This window comes from Apiospora aurea (assembly GCF_038362705.1).
Source record: "Apiospora aurea strain CBS 24483 chromosome Unknown utg000004l_segment0_segment0, whole genome shotgun sequence".
In the NCBI taxonomy this organism is placed as follows: domain Eukaryota; kingdom Fungi; phylum Ascomycota; class Sordariomycetes; order Amphisphaeriales; family Apiosporaceae; genus Apiospora; species Apiospora aurea.
The window spans coordinates 844019-866535 of record NW_027117391.1 but is presented as its reverse complement, the minus strand read 5'-3'; the positions used below and the strand labels follow the sequence as shown (position 1 = coordinate 866535).

The following is a 22517-nucleotide window of genomic DNA, read 5'->3' as shown; positions in this document are numbered from 1 at the left end:
CAGATCATCGAGTGTGCCTCTGTCTGCCCTTTCGGAGATATATCATATTCGACAAGGGGCGGGCTGACCAACCACCTCAAGCGAAAACCCGCCGCTTTCATGGACGATCTCATTGGGCGTCGGCCTTTGAGGTTTTGGAGGATGAAGGGCGGAGGTTGGTAACCGAGTTTGGCATCTTGGTTATGAGTCGTGCATGAAAGGAACGTGGCGGCAACCCACAGATGAAACCTGTCATATCGACACACATGAACATACCCAAAAGAGTCCAGAACTATCCCCTCTTTCACCTTGGCGTCCAAGCCCGGACAGTGTGTCCAGGCTGCATGCAGGCAGCAATAGATGTACATAAGGATAGGGACATATGCTACCGTCGCATCCTCGCCCCCAAGTCCATGGCGTTCTGAGCTTCACTGGACTTCCATCAGCACCCTCGTGTAACCCTATAGTAACATTTCTCCGGTACCTCTTAGAGCGATGCCGTCTCTCATTTCACTGCCCCTGGCCGTCGCGGCCGTCTGCGTCCTGCTGCTGGCCAAGCACCTCTGGACGCGCTCGACGCGGCTCCGCCTGCCCCCCGGCCCCAAGCCGCTGCCCCTCGTCGGCAACCTGCACCAGGTCCCCAAGAGCCTGCAGTGGCTGCACTTCTACCATTGGAGCCGCGAGTACGGCCCCGTCATGCACTTGAGCATGGCCGGCCAGTCCCTGGTTATCCTGTCGACGAACCAGGCCGCCCAGGACCTGCTGTCGCGCCGGAGCGCGCAGTACTCGGATCGGCCCCGCATGGTCATGTCCGGGGAGCTGGTCACCAAGGGCATGCACATGTTGCTGCGACAGTATGACGCACAGTACAAGTAAGACAAGCTACGTTCGGCCCGTTCTTCTTATTCTGTTGCTACTGCTGCTGAGACATGCACGCTGGAGAACCCAGGCGTGTCTTGTCTTGGTGGGGATAGTAAGCAGGTAGGTACTTCAGAGCTAAGACTTTTTTCACCTTATCTAGGCTACACCAGCGCATGGAGGCGCCTCTTCTCAACATGAAAGCATCCAACTGCTATCGGCCCGTGCAGGAGATGGAGTCGAGGCAGCTGCTGTTTGACATCATCGAGGATACCAAGATTCATGGAGATAGGGGCATAGACTTCCACCACCACTTTGAGCGTGGTCTCGCGAGCATCATCTATTCATTACTCTAGGTAAGTTCGCCTCGTATCTTGCCATCGCGGCACGTCGCCCCCTGCCATTCCGATCGCTGACCTAGAGACACAGTAAGCCCTATCATCAAACACCAACCTTCCGTGGCTTGCCAATGCCTGCCGCGCCTCCCCATCTTGATGTATGCCTACTAACACCCAGACCACAGCGGCTACCGCCTCCGCACCGGCCACGAGCAATCCCTCCAAGACGCGAAGCGCGTCCAAGCCGAGTTCGCCCGGACCGGCCAAGTGGGCGCCTACCTCGTCGACTCCTTCCCCGTCCTGAACCACCTGCCGGCCTGCCTGGCGCCCTGGAAGAAGGAAGGGGAGCAGCTGTACCAGCTGGAGCGGAACCTGCACGTCGGCAACCTGGAGGGCGGGCTCGCGAACCCCGGCTGGAACTTCAGCAAGCACATGCGCGGCAGCGCCGAGGCCCGCGGGATGTCGACCGAGGAGCTCGCGTTCGACCTGGGCATCGTGGCGGACGCGGCGCTGGACACGTCGACGGTGGCGATGGATTGGCTGGTGGTTGCGTGTATCACCGCTGGCGGGGGCGAGCGCGGGTTCGTGGCGAAGGCGCAGGCGGATCTGGATCGGGTTGTTGGGAGGGAGAGGTTGCCGACGTTTGAGGACCGCGCGCGGCTGCCTTATATTGATGCTATTGGTAAGTGCTTATTCGTATCCTCGGCTTACCTGGGCAGTTATACCTGATGCTTTTGAGAACTGACTGGCTGACCCGAACTCCAGTGTGCGAAGTCTTGCGATGGCGGCCGGTAGTAGTGGGTGGTGTTCCTCACGCCACCAAGAGGGAGGACAAGTACATGGGTTATCGCGTAAGTCCTCGCATCACATCATTCCCATTCACCATACTTACCATTCCCCAAACAGATCCCCGCGGGCTCGCTGGTCATGGGCAACCACTACGCCATCACGCGCGACGAATCCGTCTTCGGCCCCGACGTCGACGCCTTCCAGCCCGAGCGCTGGCTCCAGTACCCCGAGAAAGCCAACCCCAGCCACTACTCCGAAGACGTTGACAGCATCAGCCACGCGCCCTGCACGCTCAAAGACCTCCCGCAGACCGGCTTCGGCTTCGGCCGGCGCGTCTGCACGGGCCGCAACATCGCGCGCAACGGCCTGTTCATCCAGGCGGCGCGGCTGCTGTGGGCCTTTAACGTGGAGGCGGGCGTCGTCAACGATCTGACGGGCGAGCGGCGCCGCGTCGACGACATGGACTGCACCGAGGGGTTTGTGACGATGCCGAAGCCGTTCCAGGCCAGCTTCCGGCCGCGCGGGGATTGGGTGCGTGAGATGGTGGAGGCGCGGTGCGATACGCATGGGGAGGACTTCGTGGGGATGCTGGATCGGGCGGGGAGGGAGCGGCGGGTAACGATTGGGAAGGAGTGAGAGGGGGGTTCTTGGGCGAGTATGTATATACTTGCGTAAGGGGTTGAAGTTGGGACTCAGGCTCTGCCGTTAGGATATATACTTAGTCCTACAATAGGCCAACCAACTTCACCCTATTCATTTTCTATGTTGTTGTCAGTAGGTCTCAATTGTTATTTAGATGCTGGTTATTAAGGAGAGATTTGGTTTGGTCAAGTTAGATGCTGTGCTGGCGCTTGAGAGTTTATGTGCCATTGATAGCAATGAGAAGAAAATGATTTGAAGCCTCAAGCGATCGTTTAAGGATGTGTTTGTATTTTATAAGCCAGCAGCGCGCACGTCCTTTTAAAGGGCCTAGAAGCATATATCCGGTAACGGCCCCTCTTATTTACATATAACTATAGTGTATTTATAAACTATCCTAGCTTATTTAAGTGAAACGCTAGCTTATTCTTAATACTTAGGCTTTTAAAAGCTAATTAATTAAGTATACGTATTTAATTAATTAAAAAAATTAGCCCTTTTTTAATTAATTTAATTAATCTTAAACTTTTAATATTAATTAAGTTTATTTTAATAGTGTTAATAATTATCGACTTAGAAATAAGTGGTAAAATAGCCCTTATAATATATATAATATTAAAAAGTCCTTAATTAATACTTAACGAGCTAGTTTTTTCTAGTTTTATTTTAAAATAACTAATATAAATATATTATAATATAGTATTATTTATTTAAAATAATTAATTCGTATTAAAATACGTATCGCGATTAATTAATTAAGAGGTAAACGTTTCGCCGCCGATTAATAAAACTAATAATTATTAATCTTATTTAAATCCTCGTATTATTAACGTGGAAATTTTACCTGCTTTAAACCCTTAATAATTATATTTTTATTAATAACGGGTTAATATATAATCGATTAATATATTATGTATTTAACGGCTTTTTTTAAACTTTTTTATAATATTTTTCGTATAAACCGTTCTATGTACGATCGTATAAAATTATACTTAATTACTATTAACTTTTACTATACTTTTAATTTCTTTATTAATATAAAACTCTTAGTTTTTTTTATTATTATTACTTATAATATTATTTTCCGTATAATTCGAACCGTGCTTAATATAAATTTATATATTATATATAAAGTATTTTATAAAATATTACGATATATAGTTTATTAAATTTAAATTTATATTCGTTTTAAACTTAATAATAATAATTTACCCTTTAACCCCCTTTTTTAATTAAAAAAAAACCGGAAATTTTATCTTTATTTTATATAGTATAACGGTACCGTTAACGGTATTTATTTTCCCGTTAAAGTTTTAAACTATAAATAAAACCGGTAACGGAACTGTAAAAGCTAAATTAATATTAATATACTTATTATAATTAACTAAAAAGGTCGTTTTATTTATATATTACCTAAATAAAGAACTCCGCTTATAATAGCCGTATATACGTATTAGCGATAAATTACGACGATTTAATAATATCGAAAAATTACTATTTATTTATTAACGCCGGCTACGCTAATTCTCGGCGTTTTTTTACCTTTTATTAAAGTGTCCGGTATTACTTAAAAAAGTAATAATAAACGAATTAATAACTTTAAATTAAAAAAGCTATTTAATTTCCGTTATACCGTTTTTTATAACCTTATCGAAAAAGCTTTTAATAAGTGAAAAAGGAAGTTTAAATACTTTCGACGTTTTAATTACTTCGGTATTAAAATAATAAAGCTTTTTATATACGCTACCGCTTTTATTTATAACTATATAATTATTTATAATTAATTCTTTATTAGCGAAAAATTAAAGATTAACGGTAACGTGTACGTTAATAACGATATTTAATACCGAAAGGTAATATATATAATAAAGAACGAATTTAATAAACGTAAAAAAAAAAGAGGAGAATAATTAAAATTAAGCCGAAAAAAGGATTAATTAATAAAAGAAATATAGTTTAATTACTTTAAAAATATATATAAAGGATAAAATACATCCCGTACATTAAATATATAATATACTTTTAATAAAGGTGTTTTATTAATCGTACGGGTATTATATTAATATATTATAATTCTTTTAATAATATTTTTATTAAGATTAAATGTAATATTTATATTAATACTTATTAACCGTTAGTAATTATCCCGTATATTTAATATATAAACCTTTTTTTATTTAATTTAAAAAAAAATATTTTAACGGTTAACTATAGTGAATAATAAACGTTCCTACTATAACCCTTCCGTATAGAATCCTTTAATATTATCCCCTTTATATATCGCTAAGTAACGCGCTACTATATTTTAGCCTGGTTAATATACGCAGGGAGTACTATTTTTTTATTATAAGTAATCTATTTTAAAAATATAGAATTAAATATATTAGAACTTCCCCTTTTAAATATTTATATACCGCGTTAATTAAATTTAATATATTACTTACTAATAATAAAGCGTATATAAGCTAAGAATTTTAAGCATTTATAAAAATATCTATATAAATTTAATATATTACTTACTATAATGTAATTTATAAGCTAAATAGAAACAGGCTTTTAATATAAAAAAAGTAAAGCTTATACACGAAAAACTAGTTATTTAAATTACTTAGGTACTAATTCCCTACCCACCCCGTTAATAAGGAAATAACTATCTATTAAAATTTATATAGTTTATATATTATAAAAATTAATATATAAAACTATTCGTAACTACGTTTTTTATATATATATAATATTTTTAATATAGACCCGATATTTCTCGTAGTCGACATTTTTATCGTAGTGGTTAATTTCGGCTAATTTTAAATTTATAAACCTACTTAGCTATATTTAATTTTTAGCGTAATAACGTAATTAGTAAGCGTATAGATTTAATTCTATATATATATATATTACGAGACCTCGTATTTAACGACGAGGTAAAAAATCTTTTTTTTTACCTTTTTTACGCTAAATAAATATTATATATATAAAAAGTAAAAGGAACCCGGGTTTTAAATACGCGTACTAATAAAATATAAGTCGTATTTAAATTATAACATTTAAAATATATAACTTTACTATTAAAATTAAGTAAGGAATTTATGTTTATATTCTAACCGGCCTTTATAATACGTTAATAGTAAACTAAAATACGAACTTAATTAATATTAAGTTTTTATTTTAATATATAATAATATAACGTTTATAATAACTATACCCGGCGATACCCGTAAAAATATTATTATTACCCGCGATTATATTATAATACCTTTATAACGAAACGAAAATAAAATAAATAAAACCGAGAAAGTATAATTATTTAAATAATTTAAAATAAAAACATAAAATATAAACTTTTTAATATTATCACTAATTTAATATAAAAACACTTAAATTAAAAACTTCGTATTTTTTAATACCCTTTTACTTATTTAAATCCGATTCCGATTTATCCTCTATTATCGATTTATTAAAAACCTCTTATATTTTTTTTCTTTTTCTTTCTCGTCCGCCTTTTTTAATTAACCTCTATTACTACTATTACTTCCGTTAACTTTTTCGTTTAATATAAACCGATTAAACGTTAATAAAATTAGTTTATTAACGTTATATTTCTCTTTAATATATAGCTTTATACGTAAACGTTTAAATTACCGTATTTATAAGAATTAATCTATTTAGTCTTATATCGTCGCTTTATTGTAATCTTTTTTAAATACCGTAATTATTACCTTAATAACGCGCGGATCGAATAAACTACGGTATTAATTTATTATATTTTTCGTGGTTCGTTTAAAATTAAAAATCTCGGTAAAATAATATAATTAACTAATATAATTTAAAAAAGTACTTAATTTAATTATAAATATATTTTTTTAAACCTTTTACCGCCGGCTACCCTTATTACGGTTAAGTTACGTTAAAAATTCGTCGGCTTTTTTTTTATAATTTTATTACGCGTAAGCGGTTTCGTATTAAAATAATAAGCTAAATTTTTCGTTTAATTAAAAATCCGGTATATCCGTAAAAAGTTAAAAAAATCGTTTCGTAACTATATTTTTTTTTTTTTTTACCTCTTCCGTTTTTTTAAGATTAAATTTATTCCTAATATTTTTATACTATTAGTTTTTCGGTATAAACCGAAGTATAATTCGTATAGGTTTTTATTAATTAAGTAATCGATCCCCTTTTTAATAATTTATTCGAATTCTAAGTAATTTTTAAACTTCGCCGTTTATACGTCTCGCGATAATTAAAGTAAGCCGGTTTTATTATCGGTTTTAACTCTAGAAACGTTCGAATACTATAATTCTAAGTCTTTTACTTTTTTTTATAATCTTTTAAATTTATTTTTATATTATTTCGCAGTAAAATAAGCCTTTAATTTCGCGTTAATTCGTTTAATAACCCTTTCGTAAAAAGTTAAAAAATAGCCTTTATAAAATTAATAATTGTTTATTAATTTTTCGTGGTAAGTTTTTAATAAATACTAAATGATTTAAAAGTTTTAAAATATATTCTTAGACGAAAGCGTAGTTACTAAAAGTATAATTATTAAGGGTGTAGTTATTAGGGGTATAATTATTAAAGGTATAATTATTAGGGGTGTAATTATTAAGGGTATAATTACTAAAGGTATAATTATTAAGGGTATAATTATTAAAGGTATAATTACTAAAGGTACCGTTATTAAAAACGGCGGGAGTATTATAAATTATTTAAGCTTAAAAGTAATAATAACAGTTTTAAATATAAGTAATATAGAAATAATAAAATCGTTTAATATTAAGGTAACCTTTTACGAAAGTTTAAAGGTTTAATAAGACCGCTTAGTAAGCTATATAATAAGTAGTAAAGAAAAAAGGGGTTCGTAACTAGCCGCCTAAAAAGTAATAAATATACGAAAAATAGATTTAATATATATTATAATAAAAAACTATTAAATTAAAGGAATATTAATTTAAACGGCTATTTTTTTAAACCCTAAGGCTTTATATTTAATAATAATATTATACTATATATTTTTAATATTAATATTAATATTACGATCACTATAAACTTTTTAATAATACTTAATTTTAATTATTTAATAATAATATTATATTATATATTTTTAATATTAATATTAACGTTACGATTACTATAAACTTTTTAATAATACTTAATCTTAATTAATAAAAAATAAACTATAATAATAAATTATACTTATTTAAAACACATAGCTTATTTAAATATTAAATAGGTAGATTAGCCGAAAAGCTGGCCTAAAAGCCAGGATCCCACCCGCTGGCTGTCGGGGACCGTGCGCCGGACCAAAAATTCAGCTAGCTGCTGAAAGCAAACACATCCTAACAGTCGGGCTCAGGTCTGCCCAGCACGGGTTGCCAGTTGCCCAGCGAGTGTGGAGCATCAGAAGCGTTCTCGGCGGCACATGCAGAGAAACCGAATGATTCAACCCACTATGAAACGCATACGTTGCTTAAATGTAGAGCAACGTCGCCAGGGCATCCTTCTTTGCTTATTCAGCTCCATCCTGATGACCCTCAAGTGTCACTTCTTAATGGCTTCGAGTATGACCATTTTCAGAAGACTTGCTCGCTCGCAAATGAAAGTCCGAGAGATTCGCCCCCAGATGCAGCCAGACTAGAGCAGGTTCCCCAGACTTTTAGCGGGCGACTTCAGGATTAGTGAGCAGACAGCCAGATTTGGGGGTGGTCCGAAATGATCTGCCGGGCGCTGGGTTGCTGGGGCAGAGGCTCTAAAACCGAAGTAGGCCGATGCCTCGGCTGATTTCCCCAAACGCCCCACTTGTTGAACCACTGTCCAGATTCAAGGCATCTTGGGATTGGGACCCTCGGCCATTCGTTGTCTCGTCGCTTACCATCACTACCTATCACTATCTCTATCATCTTCCCTTGAGCAACTTCTTGTCCCCATTGTCGCCGGCCTCGTTCAGTTCTTCAGCTCATATTATCTTTTCAATCGAACCCCTTAATCAATCCCGACAACACACAGCCAAAATGACCGAACGCATTGGTTCCATCCTGAAGCACCTGTCCCCGGGCTCGGGCCTTTCCCAGGTGTATGTCGACAAAGCCAATTCCCCCCAACACGAACTCCGGGCACCTTGACTGACATGATCGATTCTCCAGGACCTCCAAGAACCCCGACGATATCGTCATCACGTTGGCCATTCGAACGCCGCTTTGCAAGGGAAAGAAGGGTGGTTTCAAGGACACAACATTAGAGTACATGACATATGCTCTCTTGAAGGAGGTCAAGGACCGCGCCGGGTTTGACACCAACCTGGTTGAGGATATCTGCTTCGGCAATGTACGTACTGCGTCTGCTATACTCTTAGAGTCTTCGCATCTGTTTGCGCAACGAACACGAGACTAATCCATCCTGCCCCCTCTCACAGGTCTCCGACGCCAAAGCCGCCTACAAAGCCCGCGCCGCCGCCCTCTCGGCCGGCTTCCCGAATCCTCGGGCGCCTCCTCGGTGAACCGCTTCTGCAGCTCCGGCCTGAAGGCGACGGCCGACATCGCGCACGCCATCGCGGCGGGCTCCATCGAGGTGGGCGTGGCCATCGGCGCCGAGTCGATGACCATCGGCGGCGACTCGCTCGACAAGCCCTTCGACGAGGAGATGCTCAAGCACAGCCAGGCCGCGCGCGACACCATGATGGCCATGGGCTGGACGAGCGAGAACGTGGCGCGCGACTTCGGCATCACGCGCGAGCAGGTCGACACGTACGCCGCCGAGTCCTTCCGCCGCGCCGAGGCCGCGCAGAAGGCCGGCTGGTTCGCCGACGAGATCGTGCCCATTACCACGCGCGTCAAGGGCGCCGACGGCGAGTTGAAGGAGGTCACGCTGTCGCGCGACGAGGGCATCCGCCCGGGCACCACGGCCGAGGGCCTCATGAAGATCCGCAGCGCCTTCCCGCAGTGGGGCCCCATCACGACGGGCGGCAACGCCAGCCAGGTGACGGACGGCGCCGCTGCCGTGGTGCTGATGAAGCGGTCCAAGGCCATCCGGCTGGGCGTGCCGGTGCTGGCCAAGTACGTCGGCTCGACGGTGGCCGGGCTGGCGCCGCGCATCATGGGCATCGGCCCGGCCGTGGCGATCCCCAGCTGCTGGCGCAGCACAACCTGAGCATCGCCGACTGCGACGTCGTCGAGCTCAACGAGGCCTTCGGCACCATGGCCGTCTACTGCCGCGACAAGCTCGGCCTCGACTGGGCCAAGATGAACCCCCGCGGCGGCGCCATCGCGCTGGGGCACCCGCTCGGTACCACGGGTACCCGCCAGATCGTGACGGGTCTGAGCGAGTGCCGTCGCCAGAAGAAGAAGATTTTGCTGACGAGCATGTGTATTGGTACGGGTATGGGTATGGCGGGTCTGTTTGTCAATGAGCAATGATGAGTTAGTACGTGACTGTATTGGATGTATTTAGTGGGTTTATGTATATGAAAAATGTTTGAGCGATGAATCGATATTTGCTATTTTGATAGCTTGAATGACCTTGACCTTCCTCTCGGCGATGGGTATAGGTAGGTTTGGGTCATTTCCCTCCTTCGATTTGGTCGGGTGATAATATTCTGGAAAGGCTTCAATCAATCAAAGCTACATAGTCTATTCCAGTGCCAGAGGCCCATTAGAAATATACCAGTTGACCCTCAAACGATCCAGTGTCGACCTTATTTTGTGTTTGACAGTACCTACGGAAACTTTCATCAAGCAATCTCCTTCAAGCTTACGCATTCTTAAATCACGAATCCTGTACACTGATGCTTCTCATGGAGTCGCTTAACTCCTCCATCGTAAGCATCGCCGATGGCAAGCTTCCCCCGTCCCCATTCCCTTTGCCGGGCTATTCTTCTTAGCCTGCTTCCGACCCCTGGCCATTGCGGCACGTGCTTCTATCATGCGACCGTACGACGCAAGCGAAGAGTGGCATGGCGAACCCAGCGTTGGGTCGAGATAGTAGTTTTCCACACTGCCGCGTGGTATTGAGCATGGCTGGAATGAACTCGGGACGGCCATCGGCGTTGATGAGTGAGTGTCGTCATCGGTATATTCTTTCTGGGCCGGCTCGACCGAGCTCGTCGAGGAGGCTGAGATATTGTTGAACTCCTCCCCCGGATCTTCATCGGAGAGACTCATTGGCTCTTCTGCCGAGATTTCGTTAATCAGTTCGGACGGCAAGTTGTAGTAGTCGTGATCTCGGAGGTAACTCCAGTCTGCCATCCGGACTGCCCGGCATCCTGCATCGCGACCATAGTAGCACTTGACAAAGTCCGAGTGTAGCTCCGAGGCCTCCATCCGAGACACGATCGAGACAAGGTCGATATTTTGCAGGCTACGCCTCCAAGTTGGCACGTTACACGTGCCTTTTGCTTGCAGGTGGCCGATGACCCTGTGGGCAAGCATACCACAGCATGTACCCACAAAGTCTGGTAGCGGAGTGCTGAGCCCCCTTCGGGCATTGACGACATTCTCTGCCAATATTGACAGGGGTCGTTGCGATTCATCAAATCGCGTACACCATAGGACCTGGAAGAAGATGGTTGAGTAGGGGAAGAGGCCTGCCGCCTGTTTGTTATCCTCTCCAATTACCCAGGATCGCGGAGGACCTTGCACACACTCCATAATAATCTTGGAGAGACTGAGAAGCTCTGACCTTAACACGTCCAGATCCGAGGCCAATCTTGAATAGGTCCATGTGACCTGCCTCCAGGGATTTTCTTTACCTTCCCAATAGGTTTCGTCCACCAGGTCGTGCTCTCTTTGAATTTCGGAGAAATAGAAATCTTGAACTGAATTCAGAATGCCCCACCTGGTTTTAGAGCTGTTTGCACGCAATAAACATGTCTCTTCCCTCAGTCGAAGTGCCTTCGTTGCGTGCTGTTTGGCCTCCACGTCCATCATGTAGGCCGACAGTTTCAGGGCTAATACCAAGTTGACCAAAATGAAAACATCCCAACTGTCTGACGAGGCCTCTGGGTCCATCTCGTACGACTGGAGAAAAGATGCAACCCACTGGCAGTCCATTGGGCTGCGGACGGAACGCACACAAGACAACAGCGTCATCTTATCCACGCCCCTGGGGTAGTCGGCCAATTCTTCCAGCGCCAGGGCGTAGAATTCGAACGCCTCCCCACCACGCTTGTTTCCGCAAAGATACTCTCCTATATCCTGTAGGTAGAGCCGGATATCAATGAGTTCGCTGCGGGTCCATGGTCTTTTTCCCGGTGGCTCCGATCGAGCTGTTTTGGCAAGCCAAGATGCTTCACGAGCCATCTTGTCATTCTCTCTGCCGACACTCCATCGTGGTTTTGAACTGTTCATGAACTCCCAAAATTCAGTCGCAGGGTCCTTGTGGAAGAAGGTCGTTAGGTAACCAGGATGCGAGGCGCTATATGAGCTCTTATGACATTTGGCGGGCTTGTCGTCCCCCGTCGTGGCAACTGGTCGCTCGAGGCTGTCAGTCGCAGGCGTCTCGACCAACTCTTCGTCCGGGCCAATTCCCCACTCCACAGTCACCCTGGGTCTCTTAGTAGATGGCATGATGCTTGATGGGGAAGATGTGCCGCGTTGCTGATCATCGCCATGTGCTACGCCCTCCACAGGATGCTTGCGCTTGCTGACGGGGGCGTCGTCCGACTCGGACGTCTTGCCTTCATGGACCTTATACTTGGTAATGCCCCACAACTCGAGCTGATACACGTACTGGCGGCGGCTGTGGACACAGGGTTAGAATCTAGCTGTTCGTCCCGCGCGAGGGCACCACGCACCTTGCCGTGAAGCCAGTTTCTGCCATCTGCTCAATGACCCCGTCAAGGGTAAGGCTTTCGTATAATTTGGCGATTTGCGGCTTCTTCTCCTCCCAGAGGGCACGGGGAATACGCGCTGAATGCAGCCGCACGGGCTCTTTGGCGTACTGGATGATTGAAATATCGGACATGTCTGTTTCAGAACCTGACTATCTTGTGGAATTGAAACCAGTAGGGGGAATAAACATATGAGAGGCGCTTGTTCAAGAGAGAGATTGCCGGGACAACGAAAGAAGTGTCAGAGGAGATTCTTTCGGGCGACAGCCTGAAGCAGGTCTGCCCTCCCCGGCCATCAACCAGAGGCTGATGTAACTGCAACGGCAGTCAGCGGGCGAATTTCCAAAATCCAAAAGGAGTTAGCGCAACCGGCCCATGCCGCCCCTGGATTGAAGCGAGTGGCTACCATCTTATTCATGTGTAGATACATGCCGAAAAGGGATATTGGAAGTTCGGTCTGATCACTCGGTAGGGGGGCGCAACGCACAGCAGATGCGGTTGCATTATGTCTGGCCTGTGAGTCCTATACAAACTCCATACTCTACGGCGACTTGACTATTTTGGGAAATTGGAATTGACAACACGATAGTGAATGCATTGTCTTGTCTTCGCCGGCATCGAACAAGGCGGTTGCCTACTCATCTGGGAAGACGCTGCTTGCTACTGCCTTGTAGTAATGAAAAGCCCAAATAGGCATTTGTAAATGTTGGCCTGTATTGACTCAGGAGTTGTTGCATAGGATGCGAGAGTAGCAACCAGCTAGGAGTAAACCACCCAGTTTGCAAACAACCTCTCTTGATATATAGAGGCATGTCTTCTCCCAGTAATCCATCCATAGCTTCCTCCATATCCCCATAAGAAACAACAGATCACTGTTGAAGCTTGACTAAAGCACCGACTTCCCCAATCAGTCAGAAACACTGCCCAAGAATACCAATTTGACCTCCTCATGCCTTCTCCCAGCTCCTCCCAACAAGAGAAGCCTCGAGCTTCGACCGCACCTCAAGACACCATGCTTGCACATGTCGGGTCTTGGGCCCACGTTACTTCAGCGAAGAAGGCCTCAAATGTAAGTTGTATGATCATACATATGTCACCGAGAACATCAGCTGACGAGACAAAGGACCACGCCACCCCAGCCACGAAGGGCAAAACTGCAGAGACGCACCAGGCGGCGGAGCGTACCATGTACCAGAAAGGAATTGGAGAGAGCTATCAGATTTCTCGGTGGCTACAGGAAAGTGGAAGGGAAGAGCCTTGGACCCCCTTGGAAAGGAATCGAAGACAGATAAGAAGTGAGCATCGTATCTCGGGATAGAGATGCTGTTACGTATATAGTCTGGGAATGTGAGACGTGAATGAACAACACATGAGCATACGGATATACTTGAAAGGAAAGGTTTTGATTGATCACATACAGCTAATGTCATCGGTGCAGTCGTGCTGGCTAAGACCAGGTCGGCTTGCAGGTTTCTTGTACCAGGCTCTCAACTACTATGCTGGTTGCTTCATTACAGTAGTATCAAACATAAGATTATTATCATAAGGGCAATCTGCCACCTCCGTGAATTCGCCTGACCATTCGTCATTTGAGGGGAAAATGCAGAGCCCGTGAGCATTGGCCGCTACTGAGCTCGGCATGTTACAGCAAGACTCTAGTGGTATAATAAATATTGTGTCATTGAAGATTAGAGGGGACGCTGACAGCAGCTCCAGGATACTGTTATATATGGGTCATAACACGATTTCGTAATCTAACTACATACTCAACAGCTTCTGTATTGCCACCAAAGCCTCCTCTTTATGCGGATTCAGTTCAAGATTACCTACATGAGCGAATGTTCGGCCCAGTGCTTCGTTCAACTTCCCCGGATTTAGTCCAACAGCCTCATCTTGACCGCAGAACAGACGGCCTGTCTCTCTGCCGGCATCGATGACCCGCTGACACCTGGGCCGCCTGACTGCATTAAACGCCCTGAACGCTGCATTGATCTCTCCAGCCGATGATATGTTGCCAATAAGATGGCCCAGGATGAAAGCGTCTTCGATAACTAGTCCGGCACCATGGCCTTGCCAGGGAGTTGTTGCATGGGCTGCGTCGCCGATGATGCAGACTCGGTTGTTGACGTACGTAGGCGTGGACTTGTGTTCCCAAATAGCATATCCCTTTTGGTCTTCTTGCTCCAAGATGATCTAACACGGGTGAGCTGAGCTGTACTGTACTATATTGCAACAACAAGGCTCAACAGTTTCCATTGCAATCCTACTCCACGGCACAAACACTTACCTCAACCATACCCTTGGCCACAGAACCCTCATACCAGCTTTTAGGAAGTGCATCCTCCAGCACCTGCTTTGTCACCGGCCGCTTTCGGTCCGCTGAGAAGTTCTTGTCAATGACCGCGATGATGCACTGAACCATGGTCCGGTTCTCCACGATGCCATGAAGCGTCGCTGCCCCATCCCCAAGCCAGGCATACTGGCGATCCACCTTGAAGGACTCGTCTCCGAGTGCCGCCCTGGCCTTCTCGAAAGGGACCATGTGTCTGGTATCTCACCAACCAACAGGAGAAGCCGCATGCTTTTCTGCTTCTTCTCCCAAGACGTGGTTTCGGACGGAGCTGAAGATGCCATCTGCACCAATGACAGCATCGAACTGAGCGTCCGTGCCATCCTCGAACGCGACGGTAACGACTCCGACTTCGGCTTGTTCGACGGACTTAACGCGCTTGCTGGCGTGGAGGATCTCTTGGGGCAGCAGTGAAAGAAGCGTTTGTAGAAGCGGGGCACGGTTCATGGTGAGACCGGCGCTGACTCCGAGATCAGAGACGAGGGCACCTGCCTCCGGTCCCGAGCCCTGTTTAGGTATCAGTACGATGCGATGGTGATATTAGGTAGGGCTTGAGGACGCTACTGACTACCACAAGACGGGCTGCATCCAGTTCTACGGCCCCTGCCCGACTTTTCAACAGATCAATCGCCGAAGGAATGATGTCGCCGAGGGCTTCGAGCGCCAGCGGGGATAGCCCCACGCCAGCACCTCGTTCCGAGAATTGGGAAGCCCCTTCATAGACTTGGACATCCACATGGGGATGCTTGACGAGAGCGATGGCTACGGTGATCCCGGCGATCCCGCCACCGATGATGCCGATGCGAATAGGGTCAGTCATTCTGGGAAGTTAGGTTGAAGAAACTGTGTAGAGGAGGACAAGTCAACCTGCTCCTCCCGGAGGAAGAACAGGATGCTGCCGCAAGATAAGGCTCGGAGGAATATCATCTCGGTGGATTTGTAATTGGTCGTCACATTCATGAAATGCGGGTGCGTATAACAGCTTAGTTCGTGCATGTAACATCGCATCCCTTACCTACCAACCCTGTACTCTGCGGTCATTGCTCAGGGGCATATTGACGCTATCTGTAAGTTGATTTCGACCGAAGAGCTCCCGAATACCCCTAGTCCGTGACGATATTAACCATGTGAACTACTAATGGCATCTGAAACATTGATCGCAACGTTCAAAAATGGTGGAACACATGTCAGCAAGCAAAATGACAGGCGTTTGTCGTTGTCAGAACTCAGTTGGCGCCAAGGAAGTCGGAGCGCAGTTCGCCGGTTGGCTGGAGTTGACGTGACAGACAAGGCTGGGGCATGACCAGGCACCTGTTCCTTGCTCCCTGTACTTCCAGCATGCGCATTCCAACATTTGAAGAATCTCCTGGCGTTTCGTTCAGCCAGCTTCAGAGACACGCGATATACTCATAGCATCTGAAATATCTCCACCACCGATTTTTCTTTTCTTTCATTCGCAGACCCGGCAGTCAATTAGCGAGGCAGCTACTGCCTAGGCTAGCTCGGCTGTTGGTGCCGAGTCAATGGCAGATGTTGGCGCGGTCAATCAGTGGACCGCAGTTGGCTGCACCTGAATCGAACACCGAGCAGGGCCGGGCCAGAGCTTGGTTTATGAGAACCATCAGCTGCCTCTGGAGAGTAAATGCATGCAATGTTGGTTTCTATCATCTGCATCAACCGGCCATGGCTGGCGTCGGCAGTCGCAGTTGCTTCTATTGTTAGCACAGCTGAAGCGGGATGGGACGAACCTGTCTTATCGTGCCCTATCCACTAAATGGATCTAGATGCAGAACCTTAGCGGTTATCTTTAGTTGCGCAAAGCCGCGGACCAAAGCGGAAAGTGGAAATGATGTGGCACTAGCAGGCGTCGTATTGCTCCCGGGCCAAGCAGCCAAGGTGCTGGCCGCAGCCAGCAATGGCGAGTAAGAAAAAAACAAATCCCAACTTGCCCAACAACATGCAACCATCATGCCTTCTCGGCAGGCCTGATAGGCGAGCATGCGGCGCAACCCTTGCGCCCTGACGGTCTCCTCTCTCTTCCATCTCTTCCGCACCCGCCTGGCTGTACCTGACTTGTGGACGGCACCAAACCAAACCCAAGCCCCCCCCCGTCTTCAGCTGCTTGGGCCGTGGGCGCCCTGAAGCTAGAGGGCTAGATGCAAATGCAATGCAATCAATCAATTCGGTCGAGTACGAACGAGCAGGTTCTGCAGCCGCCGTATCGACCAACAAAACACCATGGAGCGCCTCTTCTTCTTGCTCGGCTCTCTCGGCCGTGCAGTCCTCATACTCTCGTTCTCTGAAATACATTGACTTTGTATTCTTCCTGTCGTTTAGTGATTCGTCACAAGAGAGTAGCATTGGCCTCCAACTTCTCAGTGTGCGACCTCGTAATACCTAATCCTCGTCGCCAGAATGCGGCAAACAGCACAGCTCCTCCTCCTGTCCCTCGGCTCCTCGATAGCAACGGCATCCGGTTCGAACAAACGCGGCCTCGTCTTCGTCCCCAATGAGCAATGGCCCCAGGATAGCCAGATCTGGGTCAAGCCCGGCACCGATCTGACGTGGTACTACAACTACAAGATGACGCCGGCGCCCTCCTTCGCCGACGTGCCGCAGGACAAGTTCGAGTTCGTGCCCATGATGTGGGGCAAGGTCGACGGCACCACCTTCCTAGACAGCGTGAACCAGCAGCTCGACGGCGGCCGCAATATCTCCCACGTGCTGGGCTTCAACGAGCCCGACGGCGCCGTCAGCGGCGGCAGCAACCTCGATCCCGAGTCGGCCGCCCAGCTCTGGGTCACGAACATGGAGCCCCTGGCCAAGCGCGGCGTCAAGCTCGGTATGCCCGCTGTCACCGGCAGCGACCGCGGCGTGAAATGGACGCAGAACTTCGCCACCGAGTGCGCCAAGGTCGCCAACAAGAACTGCACCTTTGACTTCCTGCCCATCCACTTCTACGGCAGCTTCGAGGGACTGGCCAGCCACATGGGCTCAATGTCAGCTTCGTAGGTTCTTTTCTACCTTTTCCTCTCCTTGCATTCACCAGATCCTTATATTGGACATGAGAGTCAGACTGCTAACTGCGATTCCCTCTCCCATAGGTTCCCCAACGTCACGCAATGGATCACCGAGTACAATTGGGACAACCAGGACCTGTCGACGACGAAGAGCTTCTTCAACACGACTTGCGAGTACTTCGACCGCCTCGACAGCGTCGCCCGGTACAGCTACTTCGGCTCGTTCCGGTCCAAGGTTAGCAACGTTGGGCCCAACGCCGTTATGCTCAACAACGATGGCGAGCTGACGGATATCGGCTCTTGGTACATGGGTGGTTCCGCTACGGGCGTCAATCCCCAGTCGGCGGCTGGAAGGAGTGGTGCTTCTGTTTTGGCGGCTGTGGCGGCTGCTGGAATCGTAGGTGCTGTTCTGGCTTCGTTTTAAGTACCCGACCGAACCATTCACCCACTTCGAATGTGCTTGCATATGTTGTCGCTTCGACATGACCATTTATATCAACATATATCTTATTTTTATAATCTCCTGCTCTAGAGATGACCGGCTACTCGGTACATACTTTTGGTTTATGAACGGGTACACTGGTATCTGGATATAGATGGGATCGGCGTTTTACAGGAAACCAATTGTTTAGGAGTTCGTTTGGCTTATCTAGACGTTCTAGTTAAGATCCGACTGCATTTTTGTCTCTAGATGGTTGTGATGCCAGAAGACTCTCGTGTCAGGCAAGACGCCGCGATGCATGGGTTCTGCATGCCATGTCAATCCCTTAAGCCTGAGAGTGGGGGTTTGGTTTGGGCATCCCACTTCGCAAATCCCAATTCAGCTGGTCAACATTCCGAGAACCCACAAGCAGCAATAACCCTGGAGAAAATTGAGCCTTCTCACTTTTGACAGAGCGCTTTGCCCCTGATTCCAGAAAACCCCCGAATTTTGGTTAAGGAACTGCAGGGACAGCAGCCATTTAAAGATGATGTCTAGAGACCATCACATTATGAGGCTGCAACTTACATTAGATCAATAGCTCCTGTCTCCACTGAACGAATGGTCTTCCGCGGCTTCCATCTCCACACTTTCAACGATATATCCACCTGAGCACGACCTTCTCACCGACAACTGATCAATCTGATTTTCCCTCGAGCAACAGAATGGTCTTTCGTACCAACAAAGACGCAAGGTATTCCGCCTGTCGCGTACTCCGACAAAATAGCATACCCTGCGTCGTCTGGTGCGAGGATGCGCTTGGGTACTACGGCATGAACACGACGTTGTTCAGTCTCAACCTCGTGGTCTCGTCTATCGACGAGGCGGCCGAAATGCTGATGCGACATGGTTGGACTGCGCTAATACCCCGACCCAAGGAGGTCGGAGTGCCCTGGCTGGGTATGCCCCAGGGGACTATGCGCCGCTTGCTACCCCCGGACTGGGTCGAGAATCCCGTACGGCCTTGGCCACCGCCTCCGCCGTCCCAAATAGTCCCGCGACAGCCGGAACTCGTGCTGCACTCGGCGGACTATTGGCAGGTCCCCGTCGACCAGATCACTGCCCAGGACCAGGCACAGGAGGATAATAACTTTGTGCCCCCGCTGGCCACGCTGGCCGACTCACTCATCACAGCTTATTTGGACTCGCCCGATGGTACTTCGCTGCAGATGTACCTAATGCTCTACGTCTCGGCGCTGTACTCCCAGATCGAGGGGACGAGGGAGCCCGGATTCGCGGAGAAGCTCAGCCCCATCAATCGGCACTTTCACCGGGACGCACTGAGCGGACGGACAGTAGCGGGGCTTCCGGCGCTCACTCGCCAGCGGGAGATTAGGAAGGTGCTTAGCGAGACGGATGGGAAAGGATCGGTTGCACATATTGCGTAGCAGCCGCTTTTAGGCTTGAGCATTTTTCACCCCCTATTTTACGACCACTCGGCCAATCCGAATCCTCGAAATACATACACCGCATCGACCCATGCCCCGCAAGTCACGTCCCTCGTGAGGCCCTAACGAGAATGTGGGACGTGTCCAACTGGCACAGGCCAGTTTGAGTGGGAATAGGGGGAGCCCCTATGGAGTTGCCAAAAAGGGCTTCAGGCGGCTCGCCGTTTAACATGCCAGCGTCCTCCTGCCAACGACGCAACCCAGTCTCCCCACCAACTCCCAGGGGTTGTTTTTCTAGGTGTCTTCTACTTAATTGCCTAGTCTGGTAGGCAAGAACTTGCTTTATATACTTTTGCAAGGAAAGTCACGATACAAGATGATGAATTAGAACCAACTACCTGGTCCCCCTCCTTCCCACACACGCTCATTTCATATCCCCTCTTTCTTCTCCCCTCTTTTTCCCAGTCACTTCCGACCGCCATGTCCACCAGAGAAAAGGTACCGTCCCCGGACCCGGAGCCGAAGCCGTCTGTGGAAAACATAGTGGATGCGGCGGCGGCCGTCGCCTTCGCCCTGGGCGACAAGGTCCCCTACGCCCTCGTCGGCGGCGGTGCCTGCTCCGTGCTGGGCTCGCAGCGGCTGACCGAGGACATTGACATCGTGGTCCCCCGCGGCCGCACGTCCGAGGCCCGCCAGCTGCTGCGGGAGCACCCGGAGTACTTTGACGTCGAGCGGCGGACGCTGCACACGTACTTCAAGTCCGAGCCGGGGCGGGTCCTAGTAGAAATCCTGGCGCCGCCCGCCATGTTCCGCGAGGAGTACGACGAGACGACGCCGACGATCCGGATGCTGGACGACAAAGTGCGGGTGCTGCAGCCGACGCTGTTGCTGAACGCCAAGTGCGGGTCCGTCCAGAACCGGCGCAGCGAGGACAAGAAGAAGTCGGACGCGCTCGACATTTTGTTCCTGCTCGAGTGGTGCTACCGCCACGAGATCTTCCCGACCGCCGACGAGGTCCCCAACGCGTCCGAGGGCCTCGTGCGCACTTTTGTTAGTCTGTTTCCTTGTACGGAGCACTGGATCAACGCGGGCTACGACCTGGTACGTGTGTCATGTAATCTTTCTCGTCTACCTACTGCACGGCCAGCTTTCTTTCTTCGTTGCGCGCGGCGTTGTCGACGGCTCCCTTGTTATTCTGCCTCCTTATGTGCTGCGATGTGTTGCTGATTTTGTGTGGTTGTTATAGAAACAAGGAAGGTTTACTGGTGGGAGGATATCGGAGAAGAGTTCATGATACTAGGCGAATAAAACAGGTCTCATACTAATTCAAATAAAGACTACAAAGAATACATTGCAACTTTTTATCGCATCCCAGTTGATGGTCTGACAGTTCTCACGATGGGCGAATCGTTTTTCAGGCTTGTATAAATAAAGCCAGGGTATACTTCAATCTCACAGGATGGAACACTGGAATCTGGTTCGCATTGGACTCTCACTAAAAACGAGAAGTACTTATGGCTAGGTACCTCAGGGAGCCTCGGCGAGGTTGACAGCCGTATTGGTGGGACCTATTGGGTAGTGCCATGCTGCAATCAAGGGATATTTGCTTTTTTCTCAGACCTCGGAAGGAGAGGGAGGGGGGGCTGATGGCTGGGCGGGATTGAAACTCCTCCCCATTGAAGGAAATACGTTCGGGCGAGGACGATCAGTGCTACTTCGAGGATTAGACGCCGCGATGCCGAGACAAGGCAGTGGCCCTTGGCACGCGTGGGTGGGCAGTGCAGGGCTTACATGCTTACTTACTTGGCATCTAATAATATCTATTTAGATATTATGTGACCCCTCCGGTCACCCGATCGTATTGACGATACTGGGTTCGATTCGATTATTTCTTCAACTTCTATACTATCTTTTCTGCCTAATAACACATTAACGACCTTTTTGTAGAGAAACGAACGAAAAAAAACATCACAACGCTGTCCGGAACTATGACCACGACCGCCGCACCAACACTGTCGTCGTACTGGCTTCGCCCATCGGACCCGGCTTGCTTGCAGTCGTCTGACTACTGGATCTGGTCTTGGGCCCCGTCGTCGGATGCACGCACGGTGCTCGGGGGCCCGTCGCAGACCTCCAGCTGCCTCCCCTTGGGTTGGGACTCGACGCGCACATACGCAGGAACGGCGTGTCCTCCGCAGTACACGCCAGGGTGCCCGGATACGGGGGATGGGGTGGTCACTTGCTGTCCAACGTGAGTGTGTTCATATCTTTATGCATATCCCGCTCGGCCAGCTGCCTTTTCTTTCTCATTGGATGACTGTAATAATCAGACCGCTAACATTGCTGGACTCAAAGAGCCCACCCATTCACTTGCCAAGAGAAACTCAGTACCTTGGACCATGGGGAGTGGTTCAGATGCATACTGCAGTATAGGCAGTCGGAGAACAAGTCGATCACGATAGCGGATATGAACGCGTACAAGACAACGACGACAGTGAGGACCCATGGGACGAATGCACACCTGCACGCCCTGGCTGTCTTGTATCAGACCCCAGTACGTATTACCACTATGTCCCTAGATGTACCTAGGCCCTTTATGTACTTGAAATTCAGGCTTACAGACTCAAATGTCTTTTTATCAACTATTGGTACTAATCTCGACGGCAGGCGACTTCAACTTCAACAGGAACAATGGTGCAAACGACCGGAGATTTGGTCTCAAATACTTCATCGGCAGAGCCAAGTAGTCATTCCACGGCAATGACGACCGGGATAGGTATAGGGATAGGCATCGCGTTGGCTGTGGTTCTTGTGGTAGCATCGCTAGTGTTCTGGACTTGCTGGCGGCGGAAGAAGAG

The 22517-nt window shown here is 47.4% G+C and overlaps 8 protein-coding genes across 8 annotated transcripts; 6 read left to right on the top strand and 2 right to left on the bottom strand.

Moving 5' to 3' along the window:
* Positions 1-474: 474 nt before the first annotated feature.
* PG986_005083 (uncharacterized protein) lies at positions 475-2600 on the top strand (the record flags this gene model as incomplete). The annotated part of the gene is made up of 5 exons (XM_066841305.1): positions 475-851; positions 1001-1161; positions 1354-1857; positions 1941-2026; positions 2082-2600. 5 exons carry the CDS (start codon positions 475-477, stop codon positions 2598-2600), a joined length of 1647 nt encoding a protein of 548 aa, XP_066701167.1.
* Positions 2601-8608: 6008 nt separating this feature from the next.
* On the top strand, positions 8609-10009 carry PG986_005082 (thiolase; the record flags this gene model as incomplete). The annotated part of the gene is made up of 4 exons (XM_066841304.1): positions 8609-8670; positions 8741-8925; positions 9010-9707; positions 9734-10009. 4 exons carry the CDS (start codon positions 8609-8611, stop codon positions 10007-10009), a joined length of 1221 nt encoding a protein of 406 aa, XP_066701166.1.
* A 387-nt stretch (positions 10010-10396) lies between these two features.
* On the bottom strand, positions 10397-12554 carry PG986_005081 (uncharacterized protein; the record flags this gene model as incomplete). Its single annotated transcript, XM_066841303.1, has 2 exons — positions 10397-12329; positions 12385-12554. 2 exons carry the CDS (start codon positions 12552-12554, stop codon positions 10397-10399), a joined length of 2103 nt encoding a protein of 700 aa, XP_066701165.1.
* Positions 12555-14178: 1624 nt separating this feature from the next.
* Positions 14179-15590, bottom strand: PG986_005080 (FAD/NAD(P)-binding domain-containing protein; the record flags this gene model as incomplete). Its single annotated transcript, XM_066841302.1, has 4 exons — positions 14179-14613; positions 14708-14939; positions 14979-15277; positions 15339-15590. 4 exons carry the CDS (start codon positions 15588-15590, stop codon positions 14179-14181), a joined length of 1218 nt encoding a protein of 405 aa, XP_066701164.1.
* Positions 15591-17185: 1595 nt separating this feature from the next.
* Positions 17186-18214, top strand: PG986_005079 (uncharacterized protein; the record flags this gene model as incomplete). The annotated part of the gene is made up of 2 exons (XM_066841301.1): positions 17186-17778; positions 17875-18214. The coding sequence occupies 2 exons, from the start codon at positions 17186-17188 to the stop codon at positions 18212-18214; spliced, it is 933 nt and encodes a 310-aa protein (XP_066701163.1).
* Positions 18215-18936: 722 nt separating this feature from the next.
* PG986_005078 (uncharacterized protein) lies at positions 18937-19659 on the top strand (the record flags this gene model as incomplete). Its single annotated transcript, XM_066841300.1, has 1 exon — positions 18937-19659. The coding sequence occupies one exon, from the start codon at positions 18937-18939 to the stop codon at positions 19657-19659; it is 723 nt and encodes a 240-aa protein (XP_066701162.1).
* A 480-nt stretch (positions 19660-20139) lies between these two features.
* Positions 20140-20905, top strand: PG986_005077 (uncharacterized protein; the record flags this gene model as incomplete). The annotated part of the gene is made up of 2 exons (XM_066841299.1): positions 20140-20760; positions 20807-20905. 2 exons carry the CDS (start codon positions 20140-20142, stop codon positions 20903-20905), a joined length of 720 nt encoding a protein of 239 aa, XP_066701161.1.
* Positions 20906-21647: 742 nt separating this feature from the next.
* PG986_005076 (uncharacterized protein) lies at positions 21648-22406 on the top strand (the record flags this gene model as incomplete). Its single annotated transcript, XM_066841298.1, has 3 exons — positions 21648-21910; positions 22015-22213; positions 22281-22406. 3 exons carry the CDS (start codon positions 21648-21650, stop codon positions 22404-22406), a joined length of 588 nt encoding a protein of 195 aa, XP_066701160.1.
* Positions 22407-22517: the final 111 nt, after the last annotated feature.